Source organism: Dromiciops gliroides, chromosome 6 (genome assembly GCF_019393635.1).
Source record: "Dromiciops gliroides isolate mDroGli1 chromosome 6, mDroGli1.pri, whole genome shotgun sequence".
NCBI lineage: Eukaryota > Metazoa > Chordata > Mammalia > Microbiotheria > Microbiotheriidae > Dromiciops > Dromiciops gliroides.
Genome location: NC_057866.1, coordinates 122,685,896 through 122,709,822, shown reverse-complemented (window position 1 = coordinate 122,709,822; position 23,927 = coordinate 122,685,896). Strand labels below are relative to the sequence as shown.

The window sequence follows — 23,927 nt, the reverse complement described above, 5'->3', positions numbered from 1 at the left end:
CTATGCTAATGACCGAGAAACAAAGAAAACCAAAAATAGTCCCTGCCCCGAAGGAGCTTCCAAACTAATGGGGAGACAACCTGAAACTACTAATAAAGATCCACACTTTCTCCCAATTTATAAATTTATAAATAGGCTTAGGGAATTGCTTAAAGAACCAAGAAGTTAAATGCCTTGTTCAGGGTCACTAAGTCAGTCAGTGTGTCTGGGTACGGACTTGAACCCAGGTTTTGCTGATTGAGATCCCATCTCTATCCACCACACATCATCTCTCTACCACTCAAAAAAAAAATGCCCTTAGCCTATAAGTTTTGCATCATGACAGCTTGTGTATAAAGCAAAAGGTAGAAACTGGACGAAGGAATCGCGGGGGTACAGCCAAACCCACTCCTGTTTTTATTTGGAGGGCCGCGTTGGGCAATTTTCTTTGTTTTAAAGAAGAGCATCGGGTTTTTGTCTTTCCTGTTTTCTGTAGCAAACTTCTGGCCTGAGAAATCTTTTCCAAGTGTGCCTGAGGCTGTACGTTGGCTCGGGTGCCCAATGGAACGTGGAACCAGGCCTGGCAGAGGAGCACTGCACAAAGCACACAGGGAGACTTTGCTTTTGCGTGCTTTGCCATCATTATTCTGCGCAGAGGGATTGGATGATTCACAAAATTCCGTGACTCACGCTGCCATTCTCCCCCGCCCGGAGGCCAGCAAATGGAGTTGGTTCTCTCGAGGCCGGTCGGTACCATGAACAGGATGTTACCTCAATGCGCCCCACCTTCACTCTGTAGTCAGCTACCCAAGCTGGGGTCCAGACCCTTCCTCCCAGCAGGGTTGTCTCCCCCTGCGCCCCCCCCCCCAGCCATGGCCACCCCCACTCCTCCCCTCGGCTCCCAGGCGCCCATGGCCTAGCGTTGCGGTGTCGGCCTTCGGTTCAGCATCTCCCAGGCACAGCACAGAGCGTTCGCCGGGTTTCCTTTAAGGTTCTAGCGCCCATACCTGCTCAGCGGTCCACTGGGCAGCCGAGCTCTTGTCCCCGCCCTCGCCCTCCTCCCGAGCGAGGGTTGGGGAGCGCGCAGGGGGCGGGCCGTAGCTGCTGGGGTGGGAGGGGGGGTGGGGGGGGCGCTTCTTGTTTAGCTTGAGAACTGCAGAGAGCTACGGTTCCGCCAAGGGGAATTAGAAGGTGGAGGCGACCTACTTCCTAAAGGTGAGCTGAGTCGAGCAGAGCAGCTACCCACCTTCCCATCTTTCCCTCAGTCTGCGTCGGGGAACTTCCCAGGAGGGCGGGCGTTTGGGGATCCTTTGCCCACCCTGCTGTCCCATGGCATCCCCGTCTATGCTGCCAGAACCAACCCTGGGGAAGGTGCCTTTGGTGCCGCTTGGTGGGGGGGCGGGGCAGACAGGTAGGAGCTGGGGCAGTGGGCTGGTCCCCCAGACCCTCTGAGCGCGCTCGGACCCGGGCCGGGCTGGGCAGGTAGAAGCGGGGGTGTTGCGCTGCGGAAGGGATGCATCCCAGTCTTTCTGCGTCAGGCGGGAAATGAAGCAACTTGGTTCCGTTCGTGCTTTGGCCTTCGATGGAGGATCCTACGGCAGACGGCAGAAAAGGCTTTGCGCTTGGCAGCGCCTGCCCTGTGAGGGCGCGACCTTTGCTATCAACCTAAAGCAGGGAGCCCGTGGAGATCATAGGATCTTATATATTAAGAACTAGAAGGGACCTTGCAGGCCATCTAGTACAAACCTCTCGTTTTACAGATGAGGAAACTGAGACAGGTTAAGTCGCTTAGCTGGTAAATGTCTGAGGTAGGATTTGAAACCAATTTTTCCTGGCTCCAAATCCAGTTCCTAGTATCCAATATACCAGGCTGGACTTTCTCCCTGGGTCAGTAAAGTCTTGTAAGCCCTTCCCTTTACCCCACCTTAGGGCAGCAAACAGTACATGAGTATTAGAAAGTACAGTGGCATGTATCTTCTGGCAGTCTGAGAATACTATTAATGAATGGTTTGATTACTTAATAATGGTTTAATTTAAAGAGAAATTTGAAGATAATCGGAAAAGGCTTAGTTTTAGCTCCCTTCAGGAATCTTCGCTTTTCAGAGGAGGAGAGCAGGATTATGGCTATAGTTAAGAACCTTGGGATAATACGAGGAGACCTTGTTACTAAACCTGCCATCGCTGGAGTAATTAGGTGCTGTCTGTCCAGAAGAATTCGCAGCATGTCGCAGCTATGACCCCTAGATCACTTGATATTCCATTTACAGTTTGATATCTGTCCTGAGTCCAATCTTAGTTAATAACTAAGTTGTCGAACTATCTGACTTTTTATGACCACATTTGGGGTTTTCTTGGTAGAGATACTGGAGTGGTTTGCCATATCCTTCTGCAGCTTATTTTACAGATGAGGAAACTCGAGGCAAAGAGGGTTAAGTGACTTGCCCAGGGTGACACAGATAGTAAACGTTTGAGACCAAATCTGAACTCATGTCTCCCTGACTCCAGGCCCAGCACTCTATCCACTGCACCATCTTTTTGTTGTTGTTTTTCATTCCTGGCTGACTCCGATGACCAGTAGCTGCCCTAATATCCAAGACTGGAATCTTATAGAGATATTTGAAGATATTGTCACCACTCTGATCCCATGAAATGAAGATGGGGAATCAACTTCACCCAGAAGTTACTTTAATCATATTGTGGTACCTAAAAAAAAAAAAACACGGGGGCACAGTTGCTAGTTAATACTTTTTTTTTACATTTGCAATGGAGAGACAGAGACAGAGACAGAGAAACAGAGACACAGAGAAAGACAGAGAGAGATCTGAATGCAAACTTGATATTCCTAAAGGGCTTCTTTTAAACATAAAAACAACAAAATCAAAAGAAATACATAGCCTATTCTGACTGACTGATTGATTTGCCATTTCCTTCTCCAGCTTATTTTATAGAGGAGGACCCAAGGCAAATAGGGGTTAAGTGACTTGACCCAGGTCACAAAGCCAAGTGTCTGAGGCTGGATTTGAACTCAAGTCTTCCTGACTCTGGGCCTGGTGCTCCAACCACTGCACCACCTACCTGCCCTTGGGACCATGGGCATTCTTCCTTCCCTCCCCCAGGCAACTTTCTAATAATACAAATTATAGCCTGTCTGCATTGATAGAAGTTACTCAGTGACAACTTCCTATAAAGATGAAGTCACAGATTTTTTTTTTTTTTATGATTTGGGTTCTGGAGAAACAAAGACAAAAAGGAAAGTCCCTGACATCAGGGACTTTCCATTCATTTACCAAATTCTGTCAATTGTCCCATGGTCAGTACCTCTAAATTTATTCCTTCTCTTCTTCCACCACTACCACTCTAGTATCAGGGTCCCCATGACTACTGCCTAGACTAGTGCAACAGCCTCTTAACAGATCTTCCCACCTTTTTTCCAGAGCCCTAACTCTAGCTTAAACCCTTCTTTAAGGCACTGTGATACTGTGGAAAGAAACTTGAATTTGGGGTCAGAGGTGTTAGGTTTGAATAGAGGAAAGGACCATGGTTCTGTTACTTATCAACTACCTGTCTTACCTTTTTCAGTAAATCAATAAACATTTATTAAGCACCTACTATGTGCCAGGCACTGTGCTAAGTACCAGGGAAGCAAAGAAAGACAAAAGACAGTTCCTGTCTCAGTGAAATCACAGTCTAATGGGGGATAGAACATGCAAATGACCATTTACAAATGAATTCTTTCTCTTTCTCTGTCTCTCTCTGTCATTGTCTCTCTGTCTCTGTCTCTGTCTCTCTTTCTCTCTCTCTCTCTCTATATATATAAAAGATAAATTATACATAATTAACAGAATTAATTGGAGTGGAATGGGAAAACTTTCCCATGAAAATTGGGATTTTACCTGGCACTTGAAGAAATCCAGGGAAGCCAGGAGGCAGGGAGGGCATTCTAGGCCTGGGGAAGACAGTGAAAATGTCAGAGTTGGGAGATGGAAGTATCTTGTTCCAGGCATAGTAAGAAGACCGTTGTCTCTAGATTTCAGTGTGATGTTGAGGGATGAGGTAGAAGAAGACTGAAAAGGTAGGGCTCAGGTTATGAAGGGCTTTGAAAGCTAGAGGATTTTATATTTGATTCCTAAAATGATAGGGAGCCACTGGAATGTATAGAGTAGGGACGTGACGTGTTCTGGCCTATGATTTAGGAAGATCACTTTGACAACTAAGTGGAAGATGGACTGTGGCAGGGAGACCATCCAGCAAACTGTTTCAGGAGTCCAGGCCATGAAGTGATGAGGGCCCATACCAAGGCAGTGGCAGTGTCAGAGGGGAGAAGGGGGCATAATAGAGAAATGTTACAACAGCAAAATCGACAGGCCTTGGCAACATATTGGATAGGGGAGGCTGAGAGAGAGTGAGAAATCAAAGATGACAATGAGGATGGAGCCTAGGTGACTGAGAGGATGTTTGGCTCCTCAATTGGAATGTTGCTACCTCAATTGAGGTAGCTAGGTGGCACAGTGGGTAGAGCACTGGCCCTGGAGTCAAAAGGACTTGAGTTCATATCTCACCTCAGACATTTACTAGTTGTGTGACCCTGGGCAAGTCACTTAACTCCAATTGCCTTAAACATCCGGGCCCATCTTGTATATCTTACCACTGGACCCAGATGGCTCTGGAGGAGAGAATGAGGATGACCTTGCAGAGCCCTCCCTCACTTAAATCCAATTCACTGAAAGTCAAGACATCACCCTGATGTCATGGTCCTCTTTGAGTACGAAGGATAAACAACAATGAACCTTCAATAGTAATAGGCAAGTTAGGAAGAAGGAAGGATTTGGTGGAGAGGGGATGAGGAAGAAGATCTCAAGCTCAATTTTGGACACATCTATGGGACATCTAGTTTCAGATGTCCTATAGGCAATTGGAAATGCAAGACTGGAGGTCAGCACTGCTTGGGTCTCTATTTCCTCATCTGCAATATTTAAGGGTTGGACTAGATGACCTCTACGGTTCCTTCTAGCTCTAAAGCCATCATTCAATGAAATCAACAGCAATATATTGGTATATGAATATACTATATGGAGAGCTGATAAGTGTTGTGGCAGTTCCCTATATTCTCCAGTGCTGGCAGTTTTCCATTAAGAAGTTAATTATTTTAAAAATTGGTATCAAATTCTTTTGAGAAAAATGTTGTGAATGATTGCCCAATGAGATGTTTAAGTAAACACCGACCCAGGGATAAGTGATTCTTTTGCGCTTTCTTATGCAGCCAAATAAGAGAAGAGCCTAGACACAAGCCAGAACGTCACCACCATGAGTTCAGCACCTCCTCATGAACACCATGCTAAAACTCCACACTTACCACCAGACAAACAGGTAAGGCTTTTACTCTGGAAGTTACACTACGACATCTAAATGGAGGACTTCAGTCAGAGACAGCTTACGAAGTTCTATGCTTCTTTTTGCTTGTAGATCTGGCACCTTTTTAAAATTAGTACAAGAAGAATTTAAAAGGAGAGACTTCAGAAGGAATCCTCTTTTTAAAAAATTTTTTTTAGTGTTTGAAATTCATTTTTTATTTACTCTGGTTTGTTTTTATTCAAGCCAGATGTGAAGATTGGCTGTTATTGTCTATCTAAGCTTATTTTTTATTAAATGCCTACTGTGTACTCAGCCCTGAGAATTCGAATTAAAAATGAAATAGTCCTTGTTTTCAGAGATCTGATTTCACAGGAGGGGTGGGGAGAACAACACTTATCATCGGTCAATTAATGATACTTCTATTTCCTTTTGGAAGGTTAGGATAGCAGGGTCTTCCTTCAGGGAAATATGCAAGCCATCTGGCCCAGAACAAGTATTAACACAGGCAGCACCTCAAACACAGTTTAGATAAGACCCAGGACCTGACCTCTCATGGAGCCAGGCTAATAGCTCAGGGAGATAACTAGGCAAAGGTTAATATGAAGTTCATATTCAAGGCGTCGACTTCTTCTCTTTCTGAAAAGGTTTAGGTGAAATTTAAGACTGTAAGGGACAAAGTCTTAGAGGAGGGAAGTTGAGAGGCAGTTCCAGGCAAGAGGCCAATCAATTCACATGTGGAACTAAGAATGTGAGAATGCTAAAGTAGATAGCTGCCACTGTGAAACTGAGAACTATAAAGCATTAATGGTTAGAAAGAAAAGGAGTCCTTGCAATCCTCCCAGGAGAATTTGCAAGGACATTAATCCGAATGGCAGCATTCTTGCTAATCTCTGGCCCCTGCAGGAAGCTCCCCTCTTCTTGTTGCATGCAGCAGCAAGAGCGGGCTTGTGACTCCACCTCGATACCATGCTCAGGGAGGGATTAGTGGTTTTTGTGGAGGAGCCTACAGAATCTGAGCTCAAAACCCATCTTGCTCCTCCCTCTGCAGCTACTCCACCTCTTCTGGCTTCATGTCTAGCCTTGGAGCCAAATGATCCAACAGCGGGGGCATTGAGAAAGGAAGAGAAGCCTTTGGGGTAGATGAAAGTGCCAGTTTGAGATACACATGGGCCTCTAAAGTTGAGCCCAGGTAGAGTGGACCTCATCTGAGAGCAGGGGCCACTTCATTTTTATCTTCATATCCCTGTGCATGTCTCATAATAGGAACTTGATAAATGCTAGTTTGTTGATCAATCTCTCCCCGATCTAAACCTGTCAACTTCACCATTCAGTCTGATTGGAATCATTTGAATGAGGGGAAATCCGAGGGGAAGGAGAGTGAATTTAACAAAGTTGGGAGACTAGCCCAGAGGAGGAAATAGCGACAGGGTTATCTACCTTTCTATCAGACCTCTTGGAACAGACACTAATTAGGGCTAGGAACCAGTCTCTTATCCCCAGTGCCATCTGCTGATGCTGTGACTTTTTATCAGTATGGAACAACTTCCATTAAGGAAACTCCCGCCACAGGGGCAGGTAAGAACTACTCTGATGTGACATCTTATTTGCTTGGGGTACTAAAGTTAAGTGACTTTTCTGGTGGTCACAGAGTATTTATCAGAGCTTGGACTTAACCTCAGGTCTTCCGGACTCCAAAGCAGGATAGGAAAGACATTCTCCAAGAAAAGACCTGCCTGTGGCTAGACCCATAATTCCCTCCAAACAAAGCCCTTTGATCTGTATAGCAGTAGTAATTCTCCCCACCCTCAAACTAAGGATTCTCTAGAAGGGCTTTTTCTTTAGGGGTCACACTTGACTCCTGGTACTGAAGTTATATGATATGGGCAGTTATCCCATCCTATAGATCTTCCTTCTTTTCCTGAGCAGCTACTCTTATCTTTACTGTGATCCCTGAGGAGCATGGCGAGCCAGCAAGGTTGTGCTGTTAAATGTTTAACAACTGCCCCTCCCAAAAGCCCATTTTTACTCCCTACCCACTTTTTGGGGGGAGCTAATCAGGGTTAAGTGACTTGTCATACAACTAGTTAAGTGTCTGAGGCTAGATTCAAACTCAGGTCCTCCTGGCTCCAGTACTGGTATTCCATCTGCTGTGCCACCTAGCTGCCCCTTTTTAATTATTCTGCATTTTTAATACTTTCTCCATCACTTAAGTCTAGAAAATAACAAAACAACAAACCAAGCCCTCATGTTTAGCATTTGCTGGTTTCCAAGACATAATTATCATACTGATAATTTAACAATTAGGCTCTGAGCTGGTTCAAGCTGGCTCCAGCACACCCCAGCATGCAGATAATGATCATTTATTCCAATTTACCTGGCTCTTGCCTTCAAGCAAGTGTGACATTTGCTTTTCTTCAGACCAACAAGCCCCAATACAACTTGCTGTGCTTCTTTTCACACTAAAGCTACATCACCACCTTAAACATGCTACATAAAATACATCTTATGAACTGTAACCAAATTTGCAATGGAATCTGCCAGCTAGAATTTATTTCTCACTGGATATAGCATAAGAATCACATCGATTACCATTTGAATCCCTGAGGGTGGGGGAAGAGGTTCTCATCACCATACATTATAATTATTATTAGCTCTTATCCTCCCAAACAACTTAATTAAACATATTTCTATAACTCTAAAGCCTTGGGGCTCCTGAAGCAAGCTGTCTTCCTTCTTGGAGAGTCGGTATTGCTTCAGCCCACTTGCCTACCGAGTTTCTGATGTCCAACTGGGTTGTACTCAGGACTTACCCTTTTCCTGTATGCTTTAAGACTGATTTCATCAACTGTCCCTGGCAGAGCCATAGCATACCTAAGGCAGAAGGTTCTAAGGTAACAGAAAACAAGCCTCAGTGCTAATTGTCAATAAAACTTTTGGCAGAAGAAATAGAAAATAGAGAGGGCCACCCTCTGAGCCAGGAAGACCTGGGTTCATGCCCAGGGTCTGACACATACCAGCTTTGTAACCCCAAGCAAGTCACTTAACCTCTTAGTGCCCCAGGCAATTCTAAGACTCAAGTTTCAGAAAAGCTGCCGATCTACATTAGTAGAAGGAATTTCCTCACCAGAGTTCCCTACTTATTATACCTTCTCTTATAATAAGCAAGTGGATCATACTGCAATGAAATCACACGTATGACCTCCCTCCAAAATGTGCATAAATATCTCAATTCCAAATAAATACCCCAGGGGCAGCTAGGTGATGAAGTGGATAGAGCACCGGCCCTGGAGTCAGGAAGACCTGAGTTCAAATCCAGCCTCAGACACTTGACACTTACTAGCTGTGTGACCCTGGGCAAGTCACTTAACCCCAGTTGCCTCACCCCAAAACAAACAAAAACAAATACCCCAATATTTTTGTTTTATTTATTTCTTGTTTTTATATCATTTTCTAATATATCTTCTTTTCTTCCCTATCTAGTAACCTTTTCCTAGTAACGAAAAAGTGCTAAATAAAAAAATGACGTGTCTTGGTCCCCTCACCTGCATAATGAAAGAAGGGAAATACATTTACTCATCTCTTCTTCAGGGCCATGCTTGCTCATTATAAAGACAGTTTCACTTTATTGTTCCTTTCATTTATATTGTACATATTATTTTCCTGGTTCTGTGTATTTCAAGCTGTATTAATTCACACAAGTCTTCCCATGCTTCCCTAAATATTTCATCCCCTTCCCAAGAATATCTCAATTATCGCTTCTTGTTTCTCAGTCATTTAGTCATGTCTTACTCTTCATGACTCTGTGGACCGTACTTTCCATGGGGATTTCTTGTAAAGATACTGGAGTAGTTTGCCATTTCCTTCTCCAGTGGATTAAGGCAGAAACTAAGTGACTTGTCCAGGGTCACACAACTAGTAAGCATCTGAGGCCGGATTTGAACTCAGGTCTTCCTGACTCCAGGCAGAGTACTCTATTCACTGAGCCATCTAGCTATTATTTCTTAAGGCACAATAATATTCCACTAGACCACAGTTTGTTCAGTTATTTCCCAACCAATGGGTACTCACAGTAATTCCAATTTGTTGCTACTAGAAGAAATATGGCTATGAATATAAGGCAACACAAATCTTAGTGTAGTGCAAAGCTGTTGAAGACTTTTGGAACACTGTGTACTTTGACTTATATACAGGAATTTCTGTCCTTCACCTCCATAGTGTAACATGCCTAGCAGTGGAATTTGAATCCAGGGGTAGAGATGTTAGTCACTTTTCCCCTCATGATTCCAAATCATTTTTTCAGAATGGCCAATACAGTTCAGAGTTTCACCAATTAGTATGCCTATCTTCTCAGAGCTCCTTTAATATGAACCACTTCTGTCTTTTGATTCAAAAGATTTTAAATTGTTTTCAAAATTTCGTGTAATTGACATGGTCTGTTATCTTTTAGTAAGCTTTGCTATCCCTGATTTGGTTAAGAATTCTCCCCCTAGGTGCCCATCAATTGGGGAATGGCTGGACAAGTTGTGGTATATGAATACAATGGAATATTATTGTGCTGTAAGAAATAATGAGCAGGAGGAGTTCAGAGAAACCTGGAGGGTCTTACGTGAGCTGATGATGAGTGAGATGAGCAGAACCAGAAGAACATTGTACACAGTATCATCAACATTGAGTGTTGACCTACTGTGATGGACTATATTCTTCTCAGCAATGCAATGGTACAGAAGAGTTCCAGGGAACTCATGATAGAAGAGGATCTCCAAATCCAAGAAAAAAAGAACTGTGGAGTATAGATGCTGATTGAACCATACTATTTCTTTTGCTTTGGGTGCTGTTGGTTTTTTTTTTCTATTTTGAGGTTTTGCATTACTGCTCTGTTTTTTTTCTCTTATAACAGGATTAATGCAGAAATAGGATTAATGTTATTATGTGTATATATATGTGTGTATAGATATATATCTATATCTATATGTATATGTATATAGATATATAGATATAACCTATATCAGATTACCTGCTGTCTAGGGGAGGGGGGGAGGGAGGGGAGGGAGGGAGAAAAATCTGAAATTGTAAAGCTTGTATAAACAAAAGTTGAGAACTATCTTTACATGTAACAGAAAAAATAAAATACCTTCTATGTAAAAAACAAAAAAAAAGAATTCTCCCCCTAGGGGCAGCTAGGTGGCACAGTGGATAGAGCGCCAGCCCTGGAGTCAGGAGTGCCTGGGTTCAGGTCTGGCCTCAGACACTTAACACTTACTAGCTGTGTGACCCTGGGCAAGTCACTTAACCTCGGTTGCCTCACTGAAGAAAAAAAAAAAAAGAATTCTCCCCCTGAAGTAAAATGGATAATTTTGATTATATTAAATTTAAAAGGTTTTGCACAAACAAAAATAATGCAACCAAAATTAGAAGAAAAGCAGAAAACTGGGGAAAATGATAGCAAGTTTCTCTGATAAAGGCTTTATTTCTCAACTATATAAGGAACTGAGCCAAATTTATAAAAAATAAGAACCAGTACCCAGCTGATACATGTTCAAAAGAAATCAAAACTTTTAATAATCACATTAGAAATGTTCTAAATCACCAATGATTAGAAAAATGCAATTTAAAACAACTCTGAGATACCATCTCATGCCTGTCTGATTGGTAACATGACATAAAAGGAAAATGACAAATGCTGGAGGGGATGTGAAAAAATTGGAACACTAATGCATTATTGGTGGAGTTATGAACTGGTTCAACCATTCTGGAGAACAATTTGCAACTATGACCAAAGGACTATAAAACTATATATACCCTTTAACTCAGCTATGCCACTACTAGGACTATATGTCAAAGAGATCAAAATAAAGGTAAAAGGACATACTGCACAAAAATATTTACAGCAGGTTTTTTTTTTCTGGTGTCAAATAATTAAAAATTAAGGGATTTCCATCAACTGAGGAATGGCTGAACAAGCTCTGGTATATAATTGTGCTATGAGAAGTGATAAGTAGGATGCTTTCAGAAAAACCTGGAAAGTCATATGCAAAATGAAATGAGCAGAACCAGGAGAACACTGTACACAGTAAAAGCAATATTGTAAGGATGATTTACTGTGAAAGACTTGGCTATTCTAATCAATACAATGATCCAAGACAATTCCAAAGGACCCATGATGAAAAATGTTATCCACTTCCAGAGAAACAACTTGACTGATGACTCTGAGTACAAATTAAAACGTATTTTGTTCACTTGCTTTATTTTCTTGTTTTGTGTGTATGTGGATTTTTTTTGCAACATGGATAATATGGAAATATATTTTGGATGACTTCATATGTGTATTTGATATATTGTTTGCCTTTTCAAGGGGTGGGGAAAGATCAAGAGGGAAGAAGAGAATTTGGAACCCAAAATTTTTTTAAATTAATGTTACACTGGAAAATACCACTGGGAAATATTTAATAAAATAAATATATTTTTTAAAAAGAATTCTCCTAGGCTTAGCAGTGAAAGGCACCCTTTTTCATGGCCTCCAATTATGTCAGCTTTGCTAATTTTCTGGGTGTGGAGTGAAAAACAAGAGCTGTTTTGATTTGCATTTTCTCTTAGTGATTTGGAGCCATCTTTTATATGGCTTTTAATAATTTGTGATTCTTCTTTTGACAACGTTTTGTTCATATACTTCGATGACTTGATTATTGGGAAATAGCAGAGAGTAATTGAACAAGAGAGAGAGGATTTTAAATGACGACAACAACAAAAAGGAGATAGCTCTTGGTCTCAGACAGGATGCTGTAGGACCTATGATTTCATTGATAGACAACTCCTAATGAAGAAACTCCCTGTACCAATGCAGATCAGCACCTGCTCTGCAAATTAGTGTTTAGGGAGTTGCCTGGGACACTGAGAGGTTAAGTGACTTGTGTAGGATCACACAGACAGACTTAAGTTCAAGTCTCCCTAGCTTCAAAGTCAACAAAGCCAGGCTGCTTCTCTATTAATAAGATTAATGATGTTAATTGCCTCCTTAATGTTGATCCATCCTTGCATCTCTGGTTAAATCCAGTTAATTTTTAAATATGTTGCTTGAAGTTTTTTACTCTCAATATTTTTCACTGACAGCTAGGTGTTGCAGTGGGTAAAAGCACTGGGCCTGGAGTCAGGAAGGACTGAGTTCAAATCCAACCTCAGACATTTACTAGCTGTGCTACCCTAGGCAAGTTAGTTAATCCTGTCTGCCTCAGTTTCCTCAACTGTAAAATGGGAATCATCATAACACCTACTTCCCATAGAGGTTAAGGATCAAATTAAAATATTTGTAAAGTGCTTGGTACATAGCAGGTAGTTAACAAATGCTTCTTCCTTTCTTTTCAAATCAGTAAATCAAATGTTCATTTCTCACCTTTTGTGCTGTGTTGTAAAAATGAGACTCCCTCCCCAGTTACTGCTGGGATCAGGCACCAAAATAGCTTGATGAAATGATTCCCTAATGTCTCCTCCAGAGAAACCATGTGGAATACTTCCCTGATGATGTCAGTAAACAAGCCACGCAACTTTCTTTGCAGAGCCTGTTGTTTTGTCCCAAATCAAAGGTCCACATCCACAGAGGAGAGATCTCAAAGATCATCCGTGAGTGTAAAGAAGAGAGTTTCTGGAAGAGAGGTATTTCCAGAAGTTTTAAAATCCTTTTTTTAAAACCATGTTAATTAGATATGTTACTAACAGTTGTCCAAAAATTATACCATAACCTGATAATTGTCTTAATATTTGATATTTTTCCATTTTTAATAGTAAAATTGCATTTAAAAAACAATAACTACAAAGAGCTCCTGTGATTTTCAGTGTTTGAAGGCTGTCTAAAATTTAAGATCTAAATTCCTTTGGAACAGAACCACAGCTGTAACAGGATGCTTTCATTACTTATTATATGCTTTACTCAGTGCCACCATATACATTTTCAATTCAAGAAAAGCTTATTAATAAGCAAGATACTGTGCAGAATGCTGTGGACATCAAAGCATAAAGTACCCAGCTCCTGCTTCACAAGTAAAGTCTATTTCACAGATAAGGTCAGCTTTGGAGAATGCTTACTAGAGAGATGTTGTACCATGGTAGCATTTCTCTAAAATGGAGTCTTATTTATATTGGACTAAATATCTCATTTTAATCTAATACACAAAAATTTTAACCTAATAAACACATTCAAAAATCACTTAACCTCTTTGAGCCTCTGTTTCCTCATTTATAAAATAGATTTACATAGCACTCTAAGCTTTGCACAATGCTTTATATAGATGTGATCTCATTTGATCCTTACGCCAACCCTTGAAGTTGAAGTTTGGCATACTCCTGCTAAGCCACTTTGAGGATGTTGGACCAGATGCCACTCAGTTCTGATTAAATGCCATTTGGCTCTAATTTGATATGAATTGAAGAGAACTTGACTTTAAAATGGTCAATTCCACTTGGTACTAGTGCATTCTGCTGTCCTTATCTTGTGCGATGCTAATGCCTTCCCTCAGAGATCACATCCAGTTTATCATCCATCTATCTATCTATCTATCTATCTATCTATCTATCTATCTATCTATCTATCTATCTATCTATCTATCTATCTATCTATCATCTATCTACCTACCTATCTACCTATATATCTATATCTAATTTTGTAGGTATATAGTTTTTTGCATGCTGCCTTCCTCCTTGTAAGCAACTTGAAGTCAGGGATGTTGCTTTTGCCTTTCTTTGATTGCCCAGTACTTATCACGGTGCCCAGCACATAGTAAATTCTTAATAAATGCTTGTTAACTTGACCCGACTTGCCGGGTGCTTGCCAATTTTGACATGCTCGGCCATTGTAGAAATGCCTCTGCTGCCTCTCAGATCCCTCTGCATACAACTTCAACTATCTGGAAATTAGTCTCATAGTTCCCCTTTATTTTCCTTCAGCATGGCAATTCATTGTGCTCCTAGAAGCTGACACCTGATCATTCCCCAAGAAATTCTGATTTTTTTTTAAGTAATTTATGGTGTCCTAATAGGTTAGTTGGAGAAGGAAATGGCAAACCACTCTAGTATCCTTGCCAAGAAAATGCCAAATGGGGTCACAAAGAGTCAGATGCGACTGAACAACAACAGTAGGCTAATACTTCTGTGTGACCCATTTTCTGATTATCAGCAAGCCGTATAAGCATTGAATTAAAAAACACACACACACACACACATATTGCTATTGGATTTTTTTTTTCAAGGTTCCTAGGAAGAGTTGCATTTGTCACTGTGTTCTGCTGTACGTGAGAGGTCACTTTGACACTTAAACAGAAATAGAATTTCTTGCCAGACAGAATTACCCATCTCAGAAATCCTAAAATTGAAAATTACTGCCAACTTTGTTGATTGAGTGTATATATGTGTGCGCCATAGCACCTAGTACATTGTGGGTGAATAATACATGTTATCAGCAATTGGACTGCTCCCTGACCCAGAAACTTCTGGACTATTTATCCTCAACCTGAAGTTACAGTTAAGCCTGGGTAAACTAAAGATAAAAGAGAACCAGACAGGAGCAGTTGGTTACTTTTTGTGGTATTAATGTTAAAAGGGAACAAACACAGAAACAATTCTTACTAGTTTCTTCTAGGCTAGGTCTTCAGAATGTAGATTTCTGGGAAGAGAAACTTTTAAATTTTATTCGAGAGACTTTAAATATGATTTAATTATTATTAAATATTTTAATAAATTCAAATTTTCAAGTTAAGTAAATACATTTAATCAATTTAAATTAATTGGATTAATTTGTTAAAATTGACATTGAAATATTAAATAAAATATTATTAAAATGTTATTGAATTAATATGTTTAGATACTTTAAATATTTAAATATTAATCAGAAGTATCTTTTTTTTTTGGCAGCTCTCCCTTTCTCCTTGGTAGGAATGCTTATTACCCAAGGACTTGTCCACAAAGGTATGATTTTAAATATTTGGTTATTTAATTCTGGAGAGGCAGTATGGTATTTTGTAAATAGAAAGCTGACTTCATGGCCAAGTCCTTTCTCTGAAACAAACTATGACCCTGACCCTGGGCAAGTCACTTAACCTCCTTGCTTATAGGCCGCAAGTGAAATCACAGTTTCAGGCTCTATCCCTTTCCCTGCTTTATCCTAAATCCTAAATCCTCCATCCTAAATATTCCACTCTGGGAATATTTAGTGCACCCTCCCCGAAGGCTGCACTTCTAGTTAATTAAGTAGACTTTTGTGTGTACTAAAGGTCAGAGTCCATTTCCCCCCAGGGCCTCCTCTTCCCCTTTCCCTTCCCAAATGGTCCCTTAGATCAGGCAGACTGCTTAAGTGTGCAACACAAAAAATGAGACAAGAAACAATCTTTTTGTTGTTGTTGTTTTTACTAACCAAGTCACCTCTGACTTTCCAGCAGCCTCAATAACTTGGTTTACTTCGTAGTCAACTGAAACTAATAAACTTTGGGCCACCTTTAAAAAAAATTCTAGGGGGCAGCTAGGTGGCGCAGTGGATAAAGCACCAACCCTGGATTCAGGAGTTCCTGAGTTCAAATCCGGCCTCAGACACTTGACACTTACTGGCTGTGTGACCCTGGGCAAGTCACTTAACCCCCATTGCCCTGCAAAAAAAAAAGAGAAAAAAAATTCTAAATGTCTGTGACCCTGACTAATTTACTCTCCTTTGAATTAGAAGATATTCCTAAACATTGCAGCTCCATTTGTGAAAGTTTTATTTGTGCCAAATGTTGCCTACCTCTGGGCTAAGTGCCCTTTGCTCTCTACCATTCACCATCCACTCCAAATTTTCCTCCATTTTCTTTTTTCCTTGATATTTATTTCCTTCTCCACCTTAGGCATTTAACTCCACAGGTGGCAGCTAAGGATAAAAGAGTTGCTGACTTCTGCTTTAACCCATTTTATTAAATTTCACTACTCAAAATGGGCCATTAGCTCCTACAGCGACAATAGGAGAAAATGTCCTCCTTCATTTTTAAAGACACCCATTGGGAATGATGGCAGCATATTATAATGTCTACAAGAGACCAAGTAAAACCCATAGAGTTGACTAAGCTACTTTAAGTCCTGTAAGGCCTTTATCAGGTATCCCCAGGCATTGTACCAAGTACAGTTTACAAGCAGTCAGGTTTTTTTGTTTGTTTTTTGTTTTTTTAGTGAGACAATTGGGGTTAAGTGACTTGCCCAGGGTCACACAGCTAGTAAGTGTTAAGTGTCTGAGGCTGGATTTGAACTCAGGTACTCCTGACTCCAGGGCCGGTGCTCTATCCACTGAGCCACCTGGCTGCCCCCCAAGTACAGTTTAAATTAAGATACAGAATGCTCACTAAGAATGAATCTGAACTATGCAGGCTGGGTACAGATAGGGATTACACCTGGGATTTCATTAATACAGGGAACTCCCTCTATTGATGCAGGTTGACAACAGGTAGTCTTAGAAAGCTGTCTAGAAGACAGGAGTTGCTGAGTGACTTGCTCGGGGTCACACTGCATCAAAGGCAGGATTTGAAGCCAAGTCGGTGTGGTTCTGAGGCCCTGTGGCTCAAGGCAACAAATGGCACAAACAAGCTCTCTGTCCAGAAGCCCTTAACCTTTTTTGTGTCATGGGCCTCTTTGTCAGTTGAGGTAAAACTTCACCCTGTGTCCTTTCTCAGAAAAATGTTTTAAAATGCATAAAATATATTCCATTCCAGAGGAAACCAATTATTCTGAAATAAAAATGTAAATGTTCCCATCCAAGTTGATAGAAGCACTGAAATCTGTTCATGGATCCTTTGGGGGTCCATGGATCCTAGGTTAAGAACTTCTCTATGTTCCAAATGGAGGCTGGCTGAATATGTTGTGAAAATGCAGAATGGTCAGGGTAACTGAGTGCCAGAATGGGATGTGTGTGGTTTTGATCTATATGTCTGGATTTGATTTATATATATATATATATATATATATATATATATATATATATATATATATATATATATATTTTGGCAAGGCAATGGGTGTTAAGTGACTTGCTCAGGGTCACACAGCTAGTAAATGTCAAATGTCTGAGGCCGGATTTGAACTCGGGTACTCCTGAATCCAGGGTCAGCACTTTAACCACTGCGCAATCTAGCTGCCCCCTGGATTTGATTTTGTTTGTTGGCCTTAGAAGGTCCTGAATTCTCTGCCTGGGGTCTAATATTTAAACAGGGTATTTCAGTTACAGACTTTGAGGTAGTTTCATTAATACATTAATCTCAATGAATCATAATAGAAGTTGTTTTTTGGGTTTGTTTGTTTTTTGTTTTTGACAGAAGTGTATAAGGTTTCAGAATGATTCTTTATAAGGAATGAATGTTCAAATGTTCTTGATTTTGTGAATTTAAATTACTTGAAGACTGAAATAAATTATCACTCTATATTCTATTGTTCCTCAGGTTATTTAGCATCGAATCCAAGATTTGGATCATTGCCGAAACTGGCACGTAAGTCTTAAAAGCTAAGAGAAACAGGATTCAAATTCAGAAGGGGATCATCCCATCAAAAAGCATTTAGTAAGCTCATCTTATGTGCCAGGACAGTGCTAAGCACTGAAAATACAAAGATGGGCAAAAACACAGGGTCCCTGCCTTCAGGAAGCTCATATTCAAATGGGGAAAACATGCAAATGTTAATCATCTCACGTTTTAGCATTGACTTCTGTTTTTCCTGACCTAGTAGGAAGAAATGGGAAATACTTCCTAAGGTTGGTGGGATTTGAGCTGAGTCTTGAAGGGGCTGGGAGATGGCGGTGAAGAGAGAGAGCCTTCCAGACATAGAGAAAGGCACCGAAACATGGGGATAGACTGTTGTTCCGTGAGGCACAGAGAGCAGGCCAGAGGAGCTGGATTGCTGCATGTGTAGGAGTAAAGTGCAAGACTGGAGGGATAGGAAGGGGGCATGTTGTGAAGGGTTTTAAATGCTAAACAGAGAGTTTTATATTTGATGTGGGAAATCATAGGGAGTTACTGCACTTTGTTGATCAGATCTAAAGGAACTTTTACATTCTATTGGGGGAGACATCAAGTTCATCTATAAGTATCTGTAGGTAAATAGGATAGTGTTGGGAAAGAGGGCACCAGACATTGGTGGAACTGGGAAAAAAAGGTGCTGCTTGTCTCATCTTGAATGAAGTGAGGGATTCTGTGAGGTGAGGAAGGAATGCATTGTAGATAGGGGGATGAGGCTGAAGCATTAATTAAGCACTTACCCTATGCCACACACCAAGTTCTATGCTAAATTCTGGGGATACAAATGAAAACAAGCAAGATATTCCCTGCCCTCAAGGAACTTAAATGTGAGTAACAGAGGAAGGACAGTTTAGTTGGACAAGAGAGTGCAGGAAGCCATTGAAAGCAGTTAGAAACCCTCAACTACCAAATAAAGCAGAAATACATCACAGAGAGTCCTCAGGTTCCAAGGGCTTCCTGTTTTTCTAGTTATTGTCTGGATAAAATTTAAAATGTCCAGTCATTGTCTAGTAAAAATGTGTACTTCTCCCCTTGTTGCTTTTATTGTCCCAATAGTAATAATAGCTAACGTTTATGTAGTGCTTACTTTGTGCTAGGCATTGTGCTAAACACTTTATAAATGTTATCTCACTTGGTCCTCACCACAATCTTGGGAGATAGGTGTTTTATTATCTCTGTTTTACAGATAAAGAAGCTGAAGCTGGCAGAGGATAAGTGACTTGCCTAGGGTCACATAGTGTCTCCTCAGATGCTTGACACTTAACTAGCTGTGTGACCCTGGGCAAGTCATTTAACCCTCATTGCCCTGCAAAGAAAGAAAGAAAGAAAGGAAGGAAGGAAGGAAGGAAGGAAGGAAGGAAGGAAGAAAGAAAGAAAGAAAGAAAGAAAGAAAGAAAGAAAGAAAGAAAGAAAGAAAGAAAGAAAGAAAGAAAGAAAGAAAGAAAGAAAGAAAGAAAGAAAGAAAGAAAGAAAGAAAGAAAGAAAGAAAGAAAGAAAGAAAGAGTCTGTGGCTGAATTTGAATTCAAGGTCCAGAACTCTGTACACTGCACCAAACTGCCTGGTTAGAATTTCACCTTATAGCAATCCTGCTAAACATAGTCTCTAGGAATGTCACATACATGAACATGGGGACTGATTGTCATACATTTACTACAGATTGTGTATGAATCCTAAACTCTAGAATACAGTGATCAATCTCTAACAAAAATTCATACATTTCATTTTGAGTTCCAAATTTAAAATTAGAAGTAGAAATAATGCAGGGGAAAGAGGGGACATTTCCAAACCACGAGGACTGTGTTCTATCTTTCCTCCTCTTCCCCCTAGAACTTGGACTTTGACCCCTGGGACTCTGGGTTCTGAGGGGTGAGCTTTTGCTATGCCTTTCCTAAAAATAGGTCTCCCTGCCACACAGTGTCCTTGCCCCACTTTGCTACTCCAGCTCCCTTTTGTGTGCTGTCTTTCCATAAACTTGAGAGAGGGGTCATCTTATTTGTTAGTATTTGTATCGCCAAAGCTTAGCATGGTGTCTGGCTTATAGTAAGTGCTTAATAAATGGTTTTTCTTTTATTCATTTGTATTGGGACGTGGGTTCCCTTTCCCCTATGTTATTGTGCCTCCCTTATAGCTAGTGTGAGCAGAAGCTTTAGTCTATGAAAAAGGCCTTCCTCCTTCTCCCAAGATGGTTATCTGACCCATAATGTGGAGGCCACACATGAGCTAATATGTGATGTGCAGACCACGTATGACCAAAGAGGTCAGCTGGCCCAGGACTGTGGCTGGGCCTGCTACCTCATCACCTCCCCTACCAGTCAAACTCTCAAGAAAATCCTATTTCTCCTAGTCTAGACCTAGGTAAACTTTATTAATAAGAGCATTTTTGAGGCGTGGTTGGGAGGGAGTTGGTAGAGAATTTGGAACTCAAAATTTGAAAAAAAGCATGTTAAAATCATTTTTACATGGAGTTAATATTACATTTTTTTAACGAGAGCAATTTCTTGGAGGATTTGTAAATCGGTTTTCTAAGAGACGATAATTGCTTCTGCTTTAGAGTAGTACATAAGCAATCATTAGCTAAGAGTCTGAATCTTGTTAATTTTTTAACAAAGGCTAACATTTTATAACCTGCTTTTACAGTTGCTGGTATCTTGGGCTTTGGCTTAGGAAAGGTATCATACATAGGAGCATGCCAGAATAAATTTCACACCATAGAATTCGAACTCCGTGGGGCAGGTTTTGGTCCAGGCCATAACAGGTAAGTGGTCCATCCCACTGAGGAAAGATACTGGAATAGAAATTGCTTTTGTGGGTTTTTTTTAAGTTAATAAAGTATTTTATTTTTTTTCCATTACATGTAAAGATAGTTCTCAACTTTTGTTTATATAAGCTTTACAATTTCAGATTTTTCTCGCTCCTTCCCCTCCCTACCTCCTCCCCTAGACAGCAGGTAATCTGATATAGGTTATATATATATATATATACACACACACATAACATTAATCCTATTTCTGCATTAGTCCTGTTATAAGAGAAAAAATCAGAGCAATGATGAAAAACCTCAAAATAGAAAAAAACAACAGCACCAAAAATAAAAGAAATAGTATGGTTCATTCAGCATCTATACTCCGCAGTTCTTTTTTTTTCTTGGATTTGGAGATCCTCTTCTATCATGAGTTCCCTGGAACTCTTCTGTACCATTGCATTGGTGAGAAGAATATAGTCCATCACAGTAGATCAACACTCAGTGTTGATGATACTGTGTATAATGTTCTTCTAGTTCTGCTCATCTCACTCATCATCAGCTCACTTAAGACCCTCCAGGTTTCTCTGAACTCCTCCTGCTCATCATTTCTTACAGCACAATAGTATTCCATTGTATTCATATACCACAACTTGTCCAGCCATTCCCCAATTGATGGGCACCCCCTCAACTTCCAATTCCTTGCCACCACGTAAAGAGCAGCTATAAATATTTTTGTACATGTGGGTCCCTTTCCCCTCTCCATGATTTCTTTGGGAAAAAGACCCAGAAGTGGTATTGCTGGGTCAAAGGGTATGCACAGCTTATCGCCCTTTGGGCATATGGAATAGAAATTGAATGAGAACTTGCTGATCTTTTGCAGCCTCCCAAACAGTTTCCAAAACCCATTTGCCCCCTACCAAAGGTCTGGCCAAATCTAGATTGGTCAAGCCTCCATTTTCTACATCCATTTTGTTTGTGTTTTTTTATGGGGCAGTGAAGGTTAAGTGACTTGCTCAAGGTCACACAGCTAGTAAGTGTCAAGTGTCTGAGGCCAGATTTGAACTCAGGTCTTCCTGAATCCAGGACTGGTCCTTTATCCACCCCAAGCCTCCATTTTCTGAAGAGACCTCTTCTAGCCTTGCTCTCTTCTGATACGCTGTGGCCCACCCAAGCTCAGCATTCCTGAGCTTATGTCATGCACCAGCCTCAGCCTTCCCCGAAGCAGGGATTACAGGTGCGTGACAACCTGCTCTGCAAACAGTCCTCGAGTTCTTAAGGAGCTTACATTCTGTCATAAGACTTGTTCATGTATAAGCATATGCAAAATAGACACTTAAGCGAAGTATACATATAGGCATATATAAAGTGCACATGTGGGCATATACAAGGTAACCTTGGAGAAGGGGGTGTTAGCAGCAGAGGAAGAAGTGGAGAGACCAGGAAACAGCCCAGAAATCTAGCCGTTGGGGGCTCTACATTGGCACAGATCAGAAAACACAAGGACTACAAACAAATATGGAAAGTAACACATTGTACACACATACACATATCTGCATTAACTTCAGTTTTTAAACTGACATTATTCTCATAGAATAATTAGTTACTGAATAAGTAACATTACTTTTTGATATAAGGCATAACATTATTAAGAATGTCATGTGTCATCCTCAATGTTACTTTGTATGTTAGGGAAGCTCGACACACATACATGTGGGTACACACATATATGTATACATGTGTACATGTATGTGTTTCTATATCTATCTATGACTTATATCTCCTGGTTTTAGCAGGAGTTCTTAAAAATATGAAAGCCCAGAGCATGTCCCTTAATGATGTTTCAAAAGCAGAGACTCCTGAGAGAAAGCTTGAACCATCTCTCTTTGTGATTCTTGATTTTAGGCACTGCCTTAACACCTGCGAAGACTGCAAAATAAAGCATGAATTGAGTCAGAAGAGTGGTTCACAGGCCTCTGCTTCTTAAACTGGTACCTGTGCCTTTAAAGCCTTCCCAGGCACCTGCATTTGTATGTATCCCATGGTTCCTTTGCACCTTCACATAACACGGACTGGAATGAAATGTATGCTCCTCTGCATTTGTCAACACTCATGTCTTATACGCTTAACAATGATATTACATCTTAACATAATGAGATTCTTACCTGAAGTACCTTAAGCTTTTCATCTGAGTGTTAATGGTTTTTCTGCTATTTAAAAGCATGTTGGGGGGTCGGCTAGGTGGTGCAGTGGATAAGCACCAGCCCTGGATTCAGGAGTACCTGAGTTCAAATCTGGCCTCAAACACTTGACACTTACTAGCTGTGTGACCCTGGGCAAGTCACTTAACCCCCATTGCCCTGCAAAAAACAAAAAAACAAAAAACAAAAACAAAAGCATGTTGGGCCAGAATTTACTGAAATAAGCTCTTCCCAAACTTTCCTTGAGTAACATCATCTGATGTTACATCTGTCTGTCTCCAGTGCTCATGTATTCTGATGAAATGGGGAAGAACATGGGCTATGATTTCCTAAATGAATGTATTGGGGTAGATAATAAGGCAGTAAAAGGAAAAGGGCAGGAGGTACCTTCTGAAACTTGAGAGCCTGAATTTTTTATTTAAACCAATGGGTGTGCTCTGTCTGATAATTACAGTCTGAATACATTGCACTCTGGCCTCTTTAGATAATTTTATGGCAAGATAATAGAGTAGTATTTTATAAGTAACTTCTATCCTTCCTGACTTGAACTTTTGAAAATGCTTGTTCTTTTTGGGGATCCTACTTAACGACTTCATGCCCTACCCTGTGCTTGAGCAGTCAGCCACCTATCTTAGTAAACTATTATTTCATTGCACTGTTAAATGGAGTGAGTTAAAAATAATTTGCAAAATATTTCATTTATTTCCAAGAAAGTAGTTTAGGTCCTGGGAAAAATACTAAAAGAATCATTTCCTTCCTCCATGCATCTTTAGTGTCCACTGCTGGCTTCTTAGTACATACAAAATAAACTGGCTTCTGGGAGGTATTTTAGCTTATGATCAGGATCCCTTGGCTGTGATTCCTCATGAAAGGTTAAGTTTTTCATGTTAGTATCTGTGTTAGTATCTCTTTTCATGTAATAATGCATCTTGCTACCTTTACCACAAAGGCAGAAAAACTTTATTCAGCTTTAATGACCTGTTTAATAGGGTATTTTAGAACAGAGGAAAAAATGTTGAACAGATGTTAAAAAAAAAACAACCCAAGCATCTCTAGACTGTAACCTGTTTTTCAGTAAATAAAGCTCTCTAAATCAGAACACGGAGTCAATCTCTTTCTTGCTTCTTGGATGCCATTTAGAACAT

At 40.5% G+C, this 23,927-nt stretch overlaps 1 protein-coding gene across 3 annotated transcripts; it reads left to right on the top strand.

Moving 5' to 3' along the window:
* The first annotated feature begins 1,069 nt into the window (after nt 1-1,069).
* On the top strand, nt 1,070-23,881 carry OCIAD2 (OCIA domain containing 2). 3 transcript variants are annotated; one of them, XM_043973322.1, is made up of 7 exons: nt 1,070-1,194; nt 5,240-5,346; nt 12,882-12,978; nt 15,229-15,282; nt 17,769-17,816; nt 20,479-20,596; nt 22,487-23,881. In XM_043973322.1, exons 2-7 carry the CDS (start codon nt 5,284-5,286, stop codon nt 22,566-22,568), a joined length of 462 nt encoding a protein of 153 aa, XP_043829257.1. In that variant the 5' UTR covers nt 1,070-1,194; nt 5,240-5,283; the 3' UTR covers nt 22,569-23,881. The 3 variants fall into 3 exon arrangements, with proteins under 3 accessions (XP_043829257.1, XP_043829256.1, XP_043829258.1); XM_043973321.1 differs by having other exon boundaries at nt 12,819-12,978; XM_043973323.1 differs by lacking the exon at nt 12,882-12,978 and having other exon boundaries at nt 1,159-1,194.
* The last annotated feature ends 46 nt before the right edge of the window (nt 23,882-23,927 follow it).